General features: G+C 43.8%; 1 protein-coding gene across 5 annotated transcripts in view; it reads right to left on the bottom strand.

Annotated features, from left to right (window-relative positions):
- The window catches only part of ASTN1 (astrotactin 1), a 335,633-nt gene that overhangs the window by 143,362 nt on the left and 172,380 nt on the right, over window positions 1-19,891 (bottom strand). For all 5 annotated transcript variants that reach the window (XM_053243588.1, XM_053243584.1, XM_053243587.1 and 2 more), the window contains exon 8: window positions 16,877-16,961. In XM_053243588.1, the coding sequence (XP_053099563.1) occupies window positions 16,877-16,961 (85 nt within the window). The remainder of the gene's footprint in view (window positions 1-16,876; window positions 16,962-19,891) is intronic.

Below are 19,891 nucleotides of genomic sequence, written 5' to 3'. Positions count from 1 at the left end.
AGCTCAGGGCTGGGGAAGCGAACAGCAGATTTAACAGGCTCTCTAGGCAATCCTCTGGCACATAAAGGCACAGCAGGGGGTTCTGGGAAACAGAGTCTTTGATGATCTTCTCTTCCCGCTGTGAAGACTAATGACTTCAAAAAGGACATCCTGCCAATGATAGGGTCGCACTGGAAGTGTAATTAGAGAAGCAAAGTTTTTGCTCACCACTCTACAAAACACACACACACACACACACCATTTTAATTTTAAAAAATAGTTTATAGGATAGTTTTGGAAGGGGGGGGGCAGGGCATGATTCAGCAAACAGTACCAGATTCTTGGTCCAGGGGTTAAACAGCATCTGGCTTTCCTTTTTCTCCCTGGCATAGCTTCTAGGCACCCAGCTGAATTCTGAACTCTCTAACCTAGCAGCCTCCTTAAATGCTGCCTCTCAGCCAACACCCACTTCCTGCTTCCTCCCCAGCTCCCTTACGACTACCATCTCTTGCAAGCCCAGGAAGCATGTCACAATTGCCTGGCAACAGGGCTGGCGTTCCTTACCCAGTCTTGGTTCCATGGGCTTTCCTGCACAAGCTGCAATAAGCAGGACTGGCATTTGGCTCTCATGGGAAAATATGTCCTGAGTGAACCCTTCTGTTAGACCATTTCGCTTGTCCTTATATAATACAGCATTAAAGAATACAGGTCCTTTTCATTATAACTGCCTTCTGCACATTTGGCACGATTTCTATAGTTTACATACATCATAACTAATCATACTTGTAAAGTGCAATCAGATGCATTTGGTAGTTTTACAGAGCAATATAAGCGATATGTTAAGTCAATGCACTAAGAAAATTAGAATCAGCATGTTGCTTACCTGTAACTGTGGTTTTCCCAGTGGTCATCCATGACTTCATGCCAATGGGTTGTGCGCTAGCACAGAGATGCTGGGAACCATCCAAGCGTCTTTCTGCAGTTATTTTTGGTGGGATCCACACTCTTTCCCCAGTGTAACAGTTGGCTCTGCCACCCTTCTCAGTTCAGGAGTCCACCATTGGAAAACTACTGGAGGGGAAGGGAGGGTGTGTGAAGTCACAGATGACCACTAGAAGAACCACAGTTACAGGTAAACAACTGGTTGTTCAACATGGTCTCTGTGCTTCACACCAATCACAAGTTGCCTTACCTGGAGAAGGGAGTAGGTCTCACTGGAAGATGGAATGCAGAGCCACTCTATCAAAGACCACATCTTGATGAGCTCTAATATCCAGAGAATAATGTTTTACAAAAGGATTAGGGGTGGTCCATGTAGCTGCTTAATGGATGATGTCTAGGGGAATACCTCTATTAAAGGCTGAAATTGCTGTCGGCGCTCTGGTTGAATGGGCATTAACTGTCAGTGGCACTGGTCTTTTAGCCAAGTGATAGCACAGGGAAATCATCTCTACTATCCAGTGTGAGAGCCTCTGAGAGAAGATTCACATCTCCTTGTGGGGTTCTCCATAGGCTACAAATAGAAACTGTATACTGCAGAAGGTGCTGTTCATGTAATATAGAAAGCTAGAGTCCTTATTAGATCCAGAGTATGTAGGGACCAGTCCACAGGTGTAGAGGCATCCGGAAAAACCACTGGGAATGTAATCGCTTGAGAACAATTAAGCACTGATGCTATTTTAGGTAGGAATAGAACATCTGGTCTGAGGACAACCTTGTGCATCTACTCTTAATGTTCTGAGCTCACTCACTCTCCGTGCTAAGGTGATGACTAAGAGAAAGGCTGTCTTAAACATTAGAAGACAGAGATCGACAGTTACCATCAGCAAAAAGGGTGCTCTCATTAAGTGCATCAACACCAAAGGTAGATCCCAGACTGGGGCAGCGATAGGACTGTCTGGGTATAAATTATTCAATCCCTTAAGGAAATGTTTTATTAGCGAGACCATGAATGAGAGTGACAATTCAGTGATGTAGTATGAGCCACTATAGTAGACAGGTGTACTCTTGGGGAGGAGAACTTTAAGCCCAAATGTTTCAAGTGCAAGGATGTGCATACCTGTGACCCTGAGATGAAGTCAACTGAGAAGTTATTCTTTGTGACACATCAAAAAGAAAGAAAGAAAGTTTCCATTTGGAGGTGTATGATTTCACAGTGGCAGGTTTCCATGCTGCTGAGAGAACCTGTATGAGAGGTTGTGGCCAAGTGGTCATATCCTCCAGGCTATCAGACACAAGGTGAGAACATCTGAATGAAGAATGGAACACGATTCTTGAGTCAGAAGTTTGGGGTTGTCTGGCAAACAGTGATCGCCCCCCCCCCTAGCTTGTTGGATCAGTTTAGGAAACCCTGGGTGGCTAGGCTATCATGGTATTACTAAGATACAGTCTTTGTAACATGGCCACACAGAAACCTAAAAAATATGTTTCCCTCTGGCATTAATGATAAAATGGATATCTCAGTTTTTCTATAATTGTGCTGTTTGTAAAGTCCTGGTATTTTGAAATATCTCTTTTAAGCATAGCCTTGGTAGCTATTTGAACTTAACAATTACTGTTGGTCATAAGCCATTTCTTCTGAAGCAACACAGGGAATTGTCTCTTTGTAGCATACATAACAAAGGGAGAATGACAACTGTTTGGTTCTCTTTGAAGATTTTGTAAGCTTAACAAAGATTTTAAAGTCTTTATACAAAGCAATTAAAGAGATTTTAAAGGAAAAAATACTTTGTAAAAAAGAAATAAGCTCTCTAAAGAACTATCTGCTATTTTGCTTTACAGTGAGATACACATATGAATATTTTAGATGAAGTTTTACAAAGATCCTTGCTTCCTAGAAAGATACTCGTAAGTAACTCAGTGAATTTTGAGACCTATGTCTTAGCTAGGGATATGCACGAACCTGTTCGGAGACCCTTTTATGGGCCTCCAAAGAGGTTCGAACACTGGCCGGTTCAGAGGCTCAAAGGGTGGGTGGCACAACTTTAAGAGTGAGGGAGGGTGCACTTACCCCTCCCTCCACTTTCCCCCTGCCGGCACTCCGTTTGTAAAGATCCTGTTGGGGTGGCAGCACACCTCCCTGCCTCCCATCCCCTCCTTGGCCGAAAGTGCCAGGGGTGTGTATGCATGTCGGGCGCGCGTGAGCAAACACACACATGCCTCGCACTTCCAGCCAAGGAGGGGACGAGATGGCAGGAAGGTATGCTGCTGCCCCGACAGCATCTTTACAAACAAAACGCCAGTGGGGGGACAGCAGAAGGAGGAGTAAGTGCCTCCCCTGCCCTTAAAGTTGTCCCACCTCCGCTTTCAAACCAGCCACTGCTGGTTCCGTGCACATCCATAGACTTAGCTTTATCACTGTATTTTTGTTGGTGTCCATGAATTGTTGGTATGCTGCTCATTTAGATCATTTATACAGTATCCTTTTGAGAAAGAAGTTTTGACAAGATTTTCCATTAAGATTGTCTGTACGATTTCTATCGTGGACTCATGAAGATTTGGATCATATCCAATTGGAACTGATGATTATGAAACATGATTTAGTGCTACACATTTTCCTTGTTTCTGAAGAGAGCTTCTCCATCAAATTGGAGATCATCTATCCTAGTCTGTGCTTCATAAGCAAGTCTGAAATACTTAAGCCAAGCATGTCTGTGAATCACCACTGAAGCTGCCAAAGTTCTTGCTGCACAGTCTGTGGAGTGATAGGAAGAGTAAAGTTGCTGTTTGGCTAATTGACAAGTTTCCTTCTGAAAACCCATCACTGCTTCTTTCTTATCTGATGGCAAGTGTTCCAAGAAAGGTAGCATTTTCCCCAAAGGTAATGATGCCATCTTCCTATACAAGCCTAGTAACTGGCTATCTTCAGTTGTAGGGCTGCAATGGAGTACAGCCGTATGCTGTATGAATTGAGTTTTCTGCCTTCTCTATCAGCAGGTGCTGTCAGTGATCTATTGAGGTTGCTGGATTGAGCAACTTCCACTATGATGGAATTTGGTGTAGGTCGCCTGTGTAGGAACTTTGCTTCATTTAATTGAATTCTGTAGAGACTCTCCAACTTTTTTGATGTGTGTGGGGGGCATTAGAGAAGAGGGTTTCTCCCAGCACTGTTTTTATAATTTCTATCAAGGCTGAGATCATCAGTGAAGAAACTGGTGTGAGTCAGAATCTATTGGCCCAAAGATAGGGTCAGGTTCTGTCTTCTCTTGTTGTTGATTCTGAATTCCTAAAGAAGTGTCCATTCTTAAGATGTAATCTTTAGTTTCTCCGAAGGCTAAGTTGGCTTAAAGTCACCTACAGCATTTATAGGAGAAGAGGACAGTACTTCTGAGTGTATGCTGGCCTTGGGCCGAAATAAACAAATAAACAATAATACTTTTGAGTGGACCAAGAGTTGTTCTTCAGAAGTTCCTTCCTCTTCAGATTGCTCAGGCAAGGGGTCCTGCTCAATTGGAGGTTTTGACTGAGCTGGAGATGACGTTGGTGCTTCCTGTTAGTCTTTTCTCAGAGTTTTTTCCTGATGGGTTACTACACATTGTGCGGACGCCTGAGGTTTAATTTCATCCAGGTTTGGGGATCTCGGATGCGATGTTTGGCGATGAGGGGAAGGTAGTGCAGGAGGTCTTGGTGGTGAAAGATAACATTGCCTCCCATGGCACCCTGTTCTGTATCTTGGAGAGTGGGATTGGGCAGAGAACAGCATGAATAAGAGTTCCAATTATCACGGTACCAATCCTGGTAAATAAAGCACTGGTCTGTAAAGTAGGATTCACAATAACGTCTGCTGAAGTCCGCAGGTTGGTATCTATCATCGGAAGGGTACTATGGGCCTTTACAATGTTGATCTCAAGGTTCGTAGGAAAGGTCCCAATACTCAATCTCTAGAACCCGAGCAACTGTGAAGTCTCCGTGTTGGGAATGGTTCAGGGTCCGGAGTATCATCTCTCAAAACTGAGCTTCTGAGATGTCTCCATGGTGGGGATGGCTCAGAGTCCAGCTCAGTGTCTGGATCTCATGGAAAACTGGAGTGATGGCTGTGATTTGGTTCATATGGAGCATAATCTATCTCCTCATAGTCAGATTCTTCCTCATCGAACATCTGCAATGAAGGGAAGTGTTCCTTGGTTCCAAAAGATCTGTCAGTCTCAATGGTGAAGGTGCCTGTGGTGCCTTGAGTTTTTATGGAGCCAAAGGTGGTTTTGGTTTCTCTAGGATTGTAGTTGTTACAACAGATTTTTTTCCTTGGAATTTGGAACAATTTTTTGGTAGTGCTTGTGGTGGATCCATCGAACCCTAGGCTGCTACTAGATGCTTCTTCTTTTTCAAAGTAGGAACTGCGGGTGTTACAGGTTCCTCAATCGAATTTGACAACACTCTCGGTGGCAGTACTGAAGGCTGAGTGGGTTGTGGGGATAATGCTGTTGGACCCAGAGCAGGCAAAAGCTTCACCAGAGTCTTAGTTGGAACAGTAAGTAGGGATCATTTTATCTCCCCTATAAGGGTTCGGAGAACTGGTACAGAAGGGTAGGTCTGGTCTGGGAGCTCATGATGGTGAACATCCTCACTCTCTAAAGGAGACCTAAAAGCTTGCTCCCAAAGTGCCAAACAAAGCCTTGAGGCTCTATTTCTATGAGGATGCATGCATTTAAGGCAATGTTGGCAAATTTCAATGACTGTGTGCTTCGCCCAAGTGAAAAAAGCAATGACTATGTCCATCAGTTGAGGGCAATTTGCTGTGCACCTAATGTACCTTTAAAGGAAACTTTAGCTGTCATGCAATGAGGGAACAACCAGTACTCTCCTTCCTGTCTGGGATAAGAGAAAGAGGAGGAGGAAGACAAGCAGGGGAACCACGAATGAAAAAAGATGCTAAGTAAAAGGAAGAAAAACTACTAACTAATATCAGTAAAGGTAGAATAATTGGAAAGGAAATAATCTCTTCTTAAATAACAGAGAGTACAATGTGGAGAGAGAAAGTGTTTTCAAGAGCGGATGACAAATGACAGAGGGAAGGGTGGTAGAGTCAACTGTTACACTGGGAAAGGGGCAGGGCTCCTGCCAAAAATAATGGCAGAGGGAATCAGGTTGGAAAGTTCCTGACATGGTCTCTGCACAAGTGCATGGCCCATCAGTGTGAAGCACAGACACCATGTCAAATAAGGTAAGAAGGTAATAGAGGGAGGGGAAAGAGAGACAAGAGAAGAAAGGGATGCATGTCAGTAAATTAAAGCTGGGCTGAAATTTCTTAGGAATTGCCATATAGATTTAATGGGAAGGGGGGGAAATATGGTGATAGAGGGAAGAGATGATACAGAAATGATTTGGGACTGAGGCAGGAAGTTCTATAAAACTTTCAGGGAGTGCTTACAATTGGTTGGTGGCATGGGGTGTCCTTTTAAGAACATAAGAACAGCCCTGCTGGATCAGGCCCAAGGCCCATCTAGTCCAGCATCATGTTTCGCACAGTGGCCCACCAGATGCTGCTGGAAGCCACAGGCAGGAGTTGAGGGCGTGCCCTCTCTCCTGTTGTTACTCCCCTGCAACTGGTACTCACAGGCATCCTGCCTTTGAGGCTGGAGGTGGCCTATAGCCCTCCAACTAGTAGCCAATGATAGATCTCTCCTCCATGAAGTTATCCAAACCCCTCTTAAAACCATCCAGGTTGTTGGCTGTCACCACATCTTGTGGCAGAGAATTCCACAAGTTGATTATATGTTGTGTGAAAAAGTACTTCCGTTTGTTGGTCCTAGCAATTTGATGGGATGACCCCTGGTTCTAGTGTTATGTGAGAGGGAGAAGAATTTCTCTCTCTCCACTTTCTCCACACCATGCATGATTTTATAGACCTCTATCATGTCTCCCCGCAGTCATCTTTTTTCTAAACTAAATAGCCCCAGGTGTTGTAGCCTTGCGTCATAAGGAAGGTGCTCTAGGTCCCTGATCATCTTGGTTGCCTTCTTCTGCACCTTTTCCAGTTCTACAATGTCCTTTTTTAGATGTGGTGACCAGAATAGTACGCAGTACTCCAGGTGTGGCTGCACCATCGTTTTGTATAAAGGCATTATTATAATAGCAGTTTTATTTTCCTTCCTAACTTCTGCTGCATCTTTGTAGGTGGCAGCAACATAGGAAGCAATGGAGCTCCTCCCAGCGACCAGTTTTCCGCTGAGTATTTGGGAAATGATATTACATCATGACATAACATCACTCAGGAGTTCTAATCCCCCCATAAGCCCCCTTGGAATGACACTTCATCACCGTAACTCCTGAGACATTCCAGGAAATAAATGGTGCTTGATTGTCAGGAAGAGTTCCAGTATTTCCTACCTGTTGCCACCACAGCTGCTTGCAGAGGTATGGCAAAAAGAGTAGAAAGAAGGATACTTGCCATTGTGACTACCAGCAGTAAGCCATCTGTTCTGAAATGTTTGGAGAATACTCATGCCTCCTACTTGGAGAATCTCCAAACCTCCCCCACCACACGCACACACATTTTCATCACCTTTGAATGAAGCGGAGATAATGGGGAAGTATTCTAAGAGGAAATGCAGTTACATGGACTTGGGCTTCATTACAGTTGGGGGTGGAGATAAAGGAGTTAAGCCAAAGGCCTCACTGGATTTGAAGGGAGGAGGGAATTGATAGAAGGAAGTGAGAGAGGGGGGCTCAAATTACATGTGATGGTGGCAGGCCAGTGTATTTAAACCAGGTCTGCCCCCAATTAAATATAAAGCAGGGGTCTGTACCAATTTTAAGAGCAAGCAGGGGTGTTAAGCTGTCTCTCACAGTATCAGTTTATCTCCACACAATCTGCTCCCTAATGTCACTGATTTTGGATGAGAACTCAATGGGAGAAAGGTGTTTGGCGGAAGAAAGCACAAGGGGTAAGTGGCAAGCAAGGATGGCTGTGAATTACTCAGCCATGCAGCCTTTTGCTTCTAAAACTAGGCATCCCACTCACTTAACACAAGATTCTGGGAAGACCTAGTTTCAACACATGGGTTTGCTGCTATCACATGTCTAAGTCAGAGTGAGAGAGGTCTTTGTGGAAGAAGCTCCAGGTGTTAGGAGAACCACAGGAGGATGGGGGGAGGCCTTTAAAAGGATCAGCTGAGACTGTTTGAATTGGAAGATTGAAAGTTCTTTTCCCTTTGCAGGATGCAGACAAGCTGCTCATCGGACAGATGACACTGCCAGCAATCAGTCTGAGGAATTTGCTGCCAGTGAAGTTTACTGGTGAGAAGCAAATGAACACAACCCTTGGGCCACCCTAGGGAAGAAAGAAAACAGAGACTGAGATCTGGATTTCCTACTCCTTCTTTGTCCAATCTGAGGACAGCCTCACTCAACAAAACAGATTGATGCAGGCACAGGGCCAGCCCTACTGTTCAAGAGCAGCTCCTGAACTCTGGAATGCACTCTCCGCCCAAGACGTGAGGCATGACCTCTTTGTCAGCCTTTAAGAGGGCCTTAAAAATGAGCTTTACTCAGGAACTTGGTGGTATATAATTGTTTTAACTGTTTTAATTTTATTTCTTGTTTTAATTGTTTTTACACCCCAGAGACCCATGTATGGAGCAGTATAAAAATGTGATAAATAAAATACTGTTAACTACAAAAAGATTGCACAGCCTAATGCAAGCAGAGACGATCCACCCACACTGCTGCGGGCTCACAGTGAAGCAACAGTGGTCTTGTGTTTCGGGACAAGAGCACAAACACTTCATGTAGTGTGCCCACACTCTACTACAAGCACTAGTTAGATCAGAAACATGTTGCTGACAGTCAAGAAAAAGCTACCACAGCAGCATAGGTAGATCAACACTGCCTGTATTAGGCTATGGGATATATGGGTCAGTGAGATGCTGACCTTAGCATCAGATTTTGGGCCAAAACCCCAATTCTTTTTACATTAAACATGGGGCTGAATGATATGACTTTATATTCACATTTTAAGGTGATCCTCCCAGATACTGAACAGCAAGGAGTCTCCCTACTGACTCAACACTCCAAGGATTTAAGATGTAACTAGAACGGTCTCTCTTTGTCACAAATGGCCAATAGGTTGGATCTGGCTGTTTTGAATGGGGCAGATCATCCAAGAGAACTCAGTCTGGGCACAGATCTAGTACTAAAGACTACATGCTAATTGCTAATGGATTGCTGAAATCTTTTGATCATTTTGCACTGGGAGTTAGGACAGGATAGTGATCACCTTCCTGATAATCTAACCCTATGATTAGAAGAATACAAGAAATGTGGTAGGGTAGATTTGTTGGCTGACTCAGAGTTAGATGTAATACAAAGGAGAATTAGATGGACAGGTAGCATAGATAAAGTAGTAGGTGAATGTCTTGGGTTGAGTAGCATACAGCATATGCACACCAGCATCATTCCCTCAGAAGTATCTGAGGATGCGTTATAACTATACCAGGGAGTGGTAGATGGAATTTTTTTTTTAAAAAGCAGTTGAGGGAGTCAGTTGTTTTAGATTGAAACAGAGGATGTTCCAGACCCTGGTTCGATGTGGAGTGCATTAAAGCCAAAAAAATTTTAGTTGTTCAATTCAAAAGCTACAGGCAGAGCAATCTGCATTCTATTCCACCTGCCTTACAACAGGAAAAGAAACAGTATAAATTGTTAATTAGAAAAGTAGAGAGCTCAAAGAGAGGCCTGGGCTAAGTTGAAAGAAGCTGTCAATAATAAGGATGCAGTATCCTTTTGGGCGTCATCAAGGCTTGGGAGTCTTTTTCCCCTCTCACATTTTGCAGCCTGAGTTGAACTTTTGTCAACATGGGTTCCTAACTGGGCAGATTCTCCTCAGAGTAGCTCCTCAGAGTTCACTTGCTCTTATAAAGGCCTACCCCATATGGTAAAAAGCTATGACTATGGCAGTGCAATCCTATGAGCACTTACTTGGGAGCAAGTATTACTGAACCTATTGCACAATTTGCTTCTAAGTAAATATGCACAGAATCAGCCTGCACTGCTAATTGTATTCTGAAATTCCACACAAATGCAGAAAAAGCACAGGTTGTGTCATTTGGCACAGAATTTAGTTTCCTGGAAAATTCAGGGGTTTTTTTTGTTTTTTTAAAAATGCAGTTTCTTGCCTTTAGGAATATGTGGCAAAGTGTGTACATAATACCAGCAAAATGCAGTGGACACTTGTGCTTCATCATTTAACAACCTTACTGCACTTCCCCTGCAACATCAGTAAGCAGTCTGTGTCCTGGGAAAGAGTGACTCACCAGTAATGGCAATGCTTACCAAAGCTATGTCATCAAGAGATGGAGGTGATGCATGTGGGGTTAGCGACAGCTGTGCAACTCTGTGGAGCTTGTCTGGTGTCACACACAATAGAACACTGTGATACACATTAATTTAATTAAACTTGCTGGTCTGCTACCCACATTAATTAACATGGATGAGAATCCCCACTTCAGTGATAAACTTAGACTAAAAGGAAGGGAGAAACATCAAATTCTGCCCTCTTTTGAAATTCTCTAGCCACTCTGATTGTGGTTATGATAGCGTGTCTTTAGGGTGTGAAGGGATAATTAATCCACACTTAAGGGTTATTATGTACACCAGTAGTAGGCTATAGCTGGTCTTCCTTAGCACACAGACCATAACAATGATTCAACCAATTTTCTGCACATGTAGGTAGCTCTTGTGCTCTCCTAGTAATTCTACGGCACTAGGAACAGAATTGTGTTTAAAAAGAAAAAAAAAACCAAAGATTGGGGGTGGGAGGGAGGAGTTTCACAGAGATCTAAATGACAATCAAAAAGCAAACACAACCCCAAAATAACAAAACAAAGATTTACACACGGACAAAACCTTCAAAATATAAATGTATTGGTACATAAACATTACCTCAAAGTACAAGAAATACCAAAGGGCACAATCTATCCAAAGTGAAATACTTGTACATTCCACTGGGCAACATCCAGAATTGTTAGTCATGATCAAACACCATTGAAATCAATGAGAGAAGTTAGTCATGACTAAGTAAGTCCCATTAATTTCAATGGCACTTCATCATGACCAATTTCAATGGTTTCAATAGGAGAGAGTGAAGCACATTTGTGATTCTCTCACTGAACTCCTGGGATTTAAATATTCTCGACTTTAAGTATATGCACACAGCTGTGTGGGAGGGCTGGGGGGGAAGGCAGGTTCAAACTCACCTTTCCCCCAAACGAGCAAAGGAATTCTGCTCAGAGAACAGTTTCCAGACAATCCACACTGCTCCAAGCAGCAGGGATCTCCTCCAGATATCTCACAATGGACCACAAGCACAACTAGCATGGTGCATTGAAGGATACCCCGATGAATCGGGCACCCTAAGTGCCCAACTCTGTGCATGTGCACCCACATGACTCTGGCACCCCTGTGAGTGAGCACGCCCTTAACCTTGCCTACAGGCTGGGGTAAAAAGTAGGGTTAGGCAGGCAGAGCCAGGATCCAGATGGATTCTGGTGCTGCACACAAGCAGCCTAACCCAGGCTGGGCTGCCCTAGCCTGCCTTAGGCTGCTCGTGTGGATAGGCTTTTTGTGTGGATTGTGCCCATGGAAAATATCAGAATATAATAAAAAGTACAGAATCAGTCTACAGACAGTACAATTCACCCTATGTATGATCAAAATGTTAAATCTTGTGGTAACTCAGTCACCTCACCCATATCTTATCTTATTCATGAATACACATTTTACCTAACATACACACTTTATGTGAGATTATTGTTTTTATAATTAATACCTGCAATATGTTGACTTCCTGAAAATGTATGAACAAGGGTCTACTGGAGCAATCCTGCTGAATACCTTCTGAAGTAAGATACAGTACAATCCTATCCATGTTATAATAAAATAATAATAATAATAATAATAATAATAATAATAATAATTTACTTAGAAGTAAGCCCCATTGTGTTCAGGATTGCATTCTTAGAGTGTTTTTCAGTCTTGATACAAATCTTTTGCTTGAATTATGTCTAAATGATTCAGTACTCACAAAAAATTGGGGTTGCGGATGGAAGAGGGTTAGAGTTATTTTTGAGGATACCATGGACAGCCAGGAAAACAAACAAATGGGATCATAGAACAAATCAATCCAGAATTTTCACTCGAGGCACAAATGACCAGGCTCAAACTATCATACTTCGGATACATTATACAAAGATCCAGCTCACTTGAGAAGTCCATAATACTGGGGAAAGTTGAAGCAAAGAGAATTAGAGAATGACCAGTAGCAAGGTGGATGGACTCAATTACGACAGCAATGAATACACTGCTGAGAAACCTTAAAGGCCAAGTTGAAGACAGATCATCCTGGAGAGAATCTATCTATGTGGTCGCTAAGAGTCGACACCGACTTGATGGCACTTCAATCAATCAATCAATCAATCAATCAACCAACCAACCAATCAATCAACGTGAATGAAAACACAGACTCGCACTGTGAAATTAACATGGATCTGGAACCTCAATGAGGATAAAAATGGCTGGGTAAAGGCAGGTTTGAGGAAAAGTACCAGGTGGGAAAGGGTTAAGCACTCCCTTTTACAACAAAAGTGGAAATATGTAAAACACTTTCTCCTGAAGATGTGTTGCAGGGGAAAATTGACTGTTCGGCTAATATTAGATGTAGCTATATTGTGACATGACGTTTGATCTCAAATTCGAGGGCATTTTCAAGAAATAAATAAGGCTTAAATTGCACTATTTATGTGAATTTATTATTATTGTTAATCTAGAACATGAAGCGAAAGAGAAGCATTGTAAATGTGAATGAACCCTTTTTTGTATGTTTTACATTCATGTTAGAAAATGCTTTAGGGATAACTATAGCACCCTAAACCTCATCTTTTTTTTAAAAAAACACCCTTAAAAATATAGGGTCCCCCCCAACCGACTTCCCATTTCAGCCAGTGCATGGGCACACAGCCATTCGCTGGAGGGCAGCAGGCTGTCATTCTGCCTCTTTATTCAATTCAAGGAACTGGAGCTAAATCAAATCTTAATACGGAGGTTCTAAACACAAAATCCACTTTTCTCTGAGGATTTCTTCTTCTTTTTGTTTCTCTCCCAGTGAAACCAAGTCCCCAAATTGTATAGTTCTGTCCCTCCAATTCTTTGACTTGCATGTCCTCCCAGCTGAGTAGGGAGGGCTTCTGGGCAGAAGCCCGGTCCCCTACAGGACTGGGGAGCCACCAAATTCTGAAAAAAGATTTTCACTGCCACCACTGTCCCGGCCGTGCCATGCTGGGCAGCCAAGCACACAAGGGCTGCAGCTGGCACTCTGTGCACTGCCAAGCCCTTTCCTTTACTGGCCGGGCCCCCTTCCTTTCCATGCCCCCAAAAAGCACCCCCCCACAGCCCGCAGGAGGATTCTGTGCAGTTTCTGCTCACTCACTCAGAGCTCCCTCTCTGCCACTAGCATGCAAGTCATGGGGAGGCCGCCGCCACCGTATGGGCTCTGCGTTTGGCCCACTCAAAGGTACTTTGTTGCTGCCTATTGAAACCCGGAGGATCTCTGACACAGGCAGCCTGCTGCTGAGCTGCGGTAGCACTTTCACTTTTGGCCCCAGCAGGCCAGCAAGCGAAGAGAGGATGGCCTGTGTGGAGCACTGGCTGGGGTGAAGCCCACTGATGGTGCTCTGCCTTCTCCTTCTCCTCCACTTCCGTGGACGCCGCTGAGTGGGGTAGCCCAGTCACTGTTGCTCCGCAAGGAGCAGAGTGGAGCAGGGAGAGCAAGGTGGGGCCAAGTCCTCCCCCACACACCGGTCAAGTGCTGCTGCTGCTGCTGCTCTGCCCCCTCCCACTCCAAGCCCTACAGCCCAGTTCTCCAGGTGGCTTCCTTCGCTTCCCAGTTCAGCCTAGCCAGAGGAGGGGCGCTCCACAGCTTCAGCCAGCCTGTTGAACAGGGCGATCCTCTGCTTCTCCCTCTAGCAGTGGCGGGGGGGGGGGGAGGAAGTGACTCTCCTGATTCCCCAATCATCTGTAGGGAAAAGGTGGCATTTGGCTGGCAAGGTGTGTGAGTGAGAGAGAGGGCGGGGATTATTGCTAGCATATTGGGCAGAGTGGGGTGGCCCAAACTGGAGTGCCATCATCTGTTGCTGAGACATTCTGCTGTGGACAAATCCTCCAAAGCTGCATCTGTGTGCAATGCAGAGAGAAAGAACTAGTCCTCTTCTTTGCCTGACTGGGATAGGAGAGGCAGATGGTATTTAAGTAAGTCACTTTCTGGAGTATCTGATTTAAAACTGAAGAATTGTGCATAGCACTTTCTCTCCTCTTTGTCTCCTTTAAGAAACCCACTTTTGGGTGGTGGTAGTCACCTGACAATGGCATTGTAATCAGATCTTTTGGGGTGTTCGCTTCTAAATGAATGAAAGTTGTTGTGGCTGCTGCCTGCCAGCTTTTAATGTTGTTATTGTTTGAACCAAAGCTTCCCTAGTGTCACTGGAATGGTGGCTCTTTGAAGTTTGGAGGATTTTAAAAAACACATATAAAAAGTAGGGCCTGACCATGCAGATGAATCTAGGTAAGGTGTCATTCCCCTCCTCAGCACGTCCCTCTCAATAGATTTTTAGTGTTATGTGGAATCAGTTGGTGACATTTATGCCTCTTACTGCACTATTAGAAAGGATCTATCAGAATTATATTGCAGTTCTGAGGTCAGTGAGTGTCTGATTCAGAATTTCTTCTAAAAATATCCCCCCACAGAAATGTTCCAACCTTTCCCTGAGCACATTGTGGTGTGAAAAGTAATACATTCAGCTAATTTAAGTGGCAGGATCGTCTATGCAAAATATGGTACCTGGAGTAGGGAAATAAAGTGGGATGGGAATATGTTAAAAAGCATATTGAAATGTTTCTGCTAATGCATGTTTGCATAGATTTATCATTACTTGTTTTAAATCCTTACATTCTTGTGAGTTCAGATGCTGTTTGGGACCTCAAGAACCCATGTTTAAAAAATTCTGCATGTGTCATGCTGTGTGTGTGTGTATGTATGTACGGGGATGATGCTTTTCTTGTGATGGGGCAAGGGGTGGGAAAAGGCCTTGAGGTCCAGGTTCCAAATTTACCTAGGTGCACCTCTGGGCGGAGTGCTTTTTTTAGTCTCACTTGAAGAAGCAGTGATAGTGTTTAGTTTCTTGACCTGTCATGGTTGACAGAATGTAAAACTGAGATAAATGTATGATGTTGCCTTACACTGAGTCAAACCATCTAACTCAGTACTGTATTTCCAACTGACAACAGCTTTCTAAGCTCTTAGGCAGAGAGAGCCTTGCACATGCAAAAAGAAATGCAACTATGGCACCTCCCAAATCCCACCTTTGCAGAAAGTGGCTTGAAGAGGAGCCTGTAGCTGCTGCATGGGTTAACAATCATCCCGCCAAGGCCAACAGGACTCAAATTTGCCTCACAGGAGGCAGGGCACAAGGCATTCATTTAGCCCTCGCTGTGGTTGGGCTGTGATTTTATTTCCTACCATTTTATGAGTTGCTGTTTTTAAACAAGCTGATGATTCTTGTTTATTGATGTTTGTAGATTGCATTTTTTAAAAACAACTGTTTCTAAATAAAATTATTTTTGATGTTTATACACACCCACCCCAATATCTACACTACTTTGGATACTTCTAAGAAAAGCAATCTAAAATACAACGTGTACACACTCACACTTGCAGCCTTGAGGCAATGACCTGGAAACCTCATTGCCTTTAAAGCACTGGTTCTTATCATCATCATCATCATCTTTATTATTTTACATTTATATCCCGCTCTTCCTCCAAGGAGCCCAGAGTACTACATATTTAAGTACTACATACTTAAGTTTCTCCTCACAACAACCCTGTGAAGCAGGTTAGGCTGAGAGAGAAGTGACTGGCCCAGAGTCACCCAGAAAGTATCATGGCTGAACGGGGATTTGAACTTGGGTCTCCCCGGCCCTAGCCCAGCACTCTAACCACTACACCACGCTGGCTGTCATGGGGGCTGTCAGATGTTACTGAACTACAATTTATTGTGGCAGGGTATGCTGGAAGTCGAAGTTCAAGAACATCTGGTGGACCCCATGTTAAGGACCACTGCTTTGGAGGTTCAGGGATGCTCCTGGAAGCTTTGTCTTCTGTATAAGCTGCCACTGAACACTAGGGGGAAGTGTGCTCTTTCTTTATCTGCACATTTAAAATGATGCCATTGATAACAGTACTCACATTTGCTTTCATACTTTGGCAATGGCCTACAACTGCTGATTCTCAGACAGACGTGGAATTCTGGTCAGAAGATAGCAGGGTTTTATGGATTCACTACAAATCCCTCAATGCATACCTACTTTTCAAGGCAATTTTGAAGAGCAGGGCAAGTGAGTTCATTTCATAATTGGATTCCACCGCAATCTTTGGATTCAAGAGGAGGGCCTTGTGGGGACAGTGGCGGGGGGGCCTTGTGGGGACCATCTTTGGATTCATGAGGAGGGCCTTGTAGGGACCTCTCCTTTTAGGAAACAAACATGGTGCACTTTCACAGCCCTGGAATTATGCAGAAGATAAACTTGCTCCCTAGAAATTAGCAGAGCCTTTAGGCTAGAACAGTCGGGCTCCCCTTGGCTCTTGCTTCATCTCTTTGACCTTCTTTCTGGTTCCCTTCTAAACTTGCCCACATCCCTGCCCTATTCCACAGTATGTCCCCTTAGCTATTTATCATTTATTTTCTCTTGGTCCATAGTAACTGCAACATGATGATAAACCTCCCAGAGTGCACCCTCAAATGCAGAAAAAGAATAAACCCTTCCAGAACCTGTCCTCAAATGCCCAGTGCCACACCCCTGACATCCTGAACTGTCTGTTCAGGCCAATAAATAATTCTTAAGATTCACCTACCCTTGGTTTGTGCCCCATTCGTTCCTGATGCAGAGGTGTTTGTGCACTGGGTCCTTCATGTAACCTTCATAGCAAAGGCACTCACCTAGAAGTGGAAGAACAAAAAAGACAGGGAAATAATGAATGAGCTGTGGCGATCCAGAAGAGAAACTTTAAGGTTGTGATTCAGTGTGCCTATTGATTCAGTGTGCAGCAATAATGAAAAAAAGACAAATCCTGTGTTTGGGATTATTAAGAGAGGAACCAAAAATAAATGGCCAGTATCATAATTCATGTATATAAGGGCTAAACTACATGTTATGTTAAACTTGTACTTTGGCCTTGTATGCGTGTGAGGTCTTCCCTTTTTCAAAAAAGCAGTCATTAGAAGTGACAATCAGGACTGGGATAACAGTGCATGGGGACAAGGAGAGGGGGTTAATCCTTTCCCTTTGTGCTGCCATTCCAATATAATTCCCGCCACCTCACCCCTACTAATTTGCTCCAAGAGGAAAACTGCCATTGCCATTGGCCCCATGCTTGTGCTGCACATATAAATGGGACAGACACACGGACAGTTGCCCCATCACACCTAGTCTGGTCCTGAGATTGGAGAAAAAAAAGATGGATCTGGAACAGAAAGTTTTAAGAGGGAGGGAGGAATTTGGGCAAAGGAAATCCTTTCTTCCGCTTACCATTTTCTCCCATCATCTGCTAACAAAACATCAAGATGAAAGTTGATTTCATCAACATCAAAAATGAAAACATCAAAATGAGAAGTGTTGTCTTCGGTGTTAGTACCTTATTAAAAAACAGAAGATAAATGAAATCTTTATTTTGTGAAGTGAGCTGACAGAATTGTTGGGGAGGGTGTTGTGGGGAGGCACTCTGTATATGCTCAGTGATACTGTTCTGTTCTTCCCATAATCCAGTATTCAGCCAGGTTACTGACAACAAGTTCCTGGGCTGTGTCCTGAGAAGGCCTTAGCACAGATTAATTATGGTGGTTGAGATCAGACAGGGAAAACTTGCCTATAAAAAGAAAAGAGATAGGGAGGGCTATGAAAACAAAAGAAAAAAAAGGAAAGATTGTGCCTTCACGTCGGTGTTGACTCCTGTTGACCACAAAGCCATGTGGTTTTCTTGGTAGAATACAGGAGGGGTTTACCAGTGCCATTTCCCTGTGCAGTATGAGATGATGCCTTTCAGCACCTTCCTATATCGCTGCTGCCCAATATAGGTATTTCCCATAGTCCGGGAAACATACCAGCAGGGATTCAAATGAACAGCATCTAGCTCCCTAGGCAAGCTGCTTCCGGACCTCTGTTTATATTAAGGCTTGCTGGAAGGAGGAGAGAAAACGAGGAGTGGATTGTGGAATAGAGTTAGACGAATGTATTCTCTGACTATAGCTGCTGGCAGTGGAGGTTGGATTAGTGCTTAATTTCTAAAGACAGACGTGCTGAGGCTTTAACCTGTGTGAGAGTTATGGAATCATTCTGAAAACTCTGTTTCTTAATTCTAAGTATATTAGGAGAGAGGAACCTGCAGTTTCTTGGTCACAAGGGAAAGGCATTCTGCATATGCTCAAAGGCACTCAATTATTAACTAACTGTCATTTCTGGTTTAAAATTCTGTGCCATGAATTCACGGACTGATCTTGGCCTAGTCATTAGAAGTGACTAATTGCCTTTTTTAGCCAAAGCATGTTGGGCTTCTCATACAACATCCACAAATATTCACAAGCACCTTGAAACGTGGCCTCTTCTTGTTGGCATCCCAACATTGTCCAACAGGTCATTATCCACCGGTCCATTCTGTCCCTACCCCCATCCACTTATACAGAGGAGTGTCCCTACTTTTATCTACAAAATGTGGGAGGATATGAAGAAGGGGTGACTGGTTTTTTTTTTTTAAGGAGTAAACAAATGTGATGGAGGAGAAGCATATGTCTATCTATGGCTGATGGAAGATCCAGTAGAGCAGAGTGCGCAGGATATACCTCCAGGCAGGACAAGTGGTGGGAGATGGGTGGGAATTGCAAGGCCTGAGGATGAGTCAAGAGGCTTCCTCAGATGACCTGTTGCTCAGACTGAAGAGCACAGCAGGCCCAGCAGATTCATACACTAGACGTCATCAGTTCTTCTAGATTGGCTTAAGGTATTTTTACCTTGCCTTTCATAAACAACCTCAAGGCAGCTTCTAACAAACAAAAATCTAAACTCACAAATACTACTTCAACAAATAAATGGAAAGCAGATCAAAGAAATGTAGCCAAAGGTAAAAATAAAAATTCAGACACCAACAGCAGAAAGGCAAAAGGGTGTCAGGTTTCATTAAATGCCATTAAACATAGGTATCTGGAGGAGGGGGCAAGGGGCGCAACTGCACCCCACCCCCAAACTGAGCCAGTCACACTGAATTCACTGGGGCTTACTCCCAGATAAATGGGTATAGGATTGCAGCCTTTGCCACACCCCTGGAAAAAATCCTGCAGACACCCATGAAAAGCATGAGAGACTTTGCCTGGCACCTAAAAAGGATAACAGAGAAGATGCCAGATGAGCATTTTCAGGGAGGCACTTTCATAATTCAGATGTTACCATAGAAAAAAGTCCCACTCCTGTTGCCACCCATTAAACCTCCAAAGGCAGGATGCCTGAAGAAAGGCCTCTGAAAAGGATCTTAGAGGGCTGGCAAGTTCATGTGGGAGAAGGCTGGGTCCAATGCCACCTTAGGACAAAGGCAGCACTTTGAACTGAGCACAGAAACAAGAGGCAGCCAGTAGAGGTATTTTAGCGCTCTCCCAGTGGTCAGCCCTAGTTAACAAATGGCTGCTGCATTCAGCACCAGTGGTGTGATTCACACATGCTTTTCAAGGGCAGCCTCCACCATACTGCACATTCCAGGAATATAGCCCAGATGTTAGTAGAAGGTGGGTAGCTGTGGGCTGATCACTGTTCAGATCACTTTATTCTCTGCCTAGGAGGGTTCTGCATAGAGCAGGAGTTCTTAATCTGTGGGATTCTTAAACTT

This window comes from Hemicordylus capensis, chromosome 4 (assembly GCF_027244095.1).
Source record: "Hemicordylus capensis ecotype Gifberg chromosome 4, rHemCap1.1.pri, whole genome shotgun sequence".
NCBI classification, from domain to species: domain Eukaryota; kingdom Metazoa; phylum Chordata; class Lepidosauria; order Squamata; family Cordylidae; genus Hemicordylus; species Hemicordylus capensis.
Note: the sequence above shows the minus strand (reverse complement) of the source record. Positions and strands in the feature narration are given on the sequence as shown.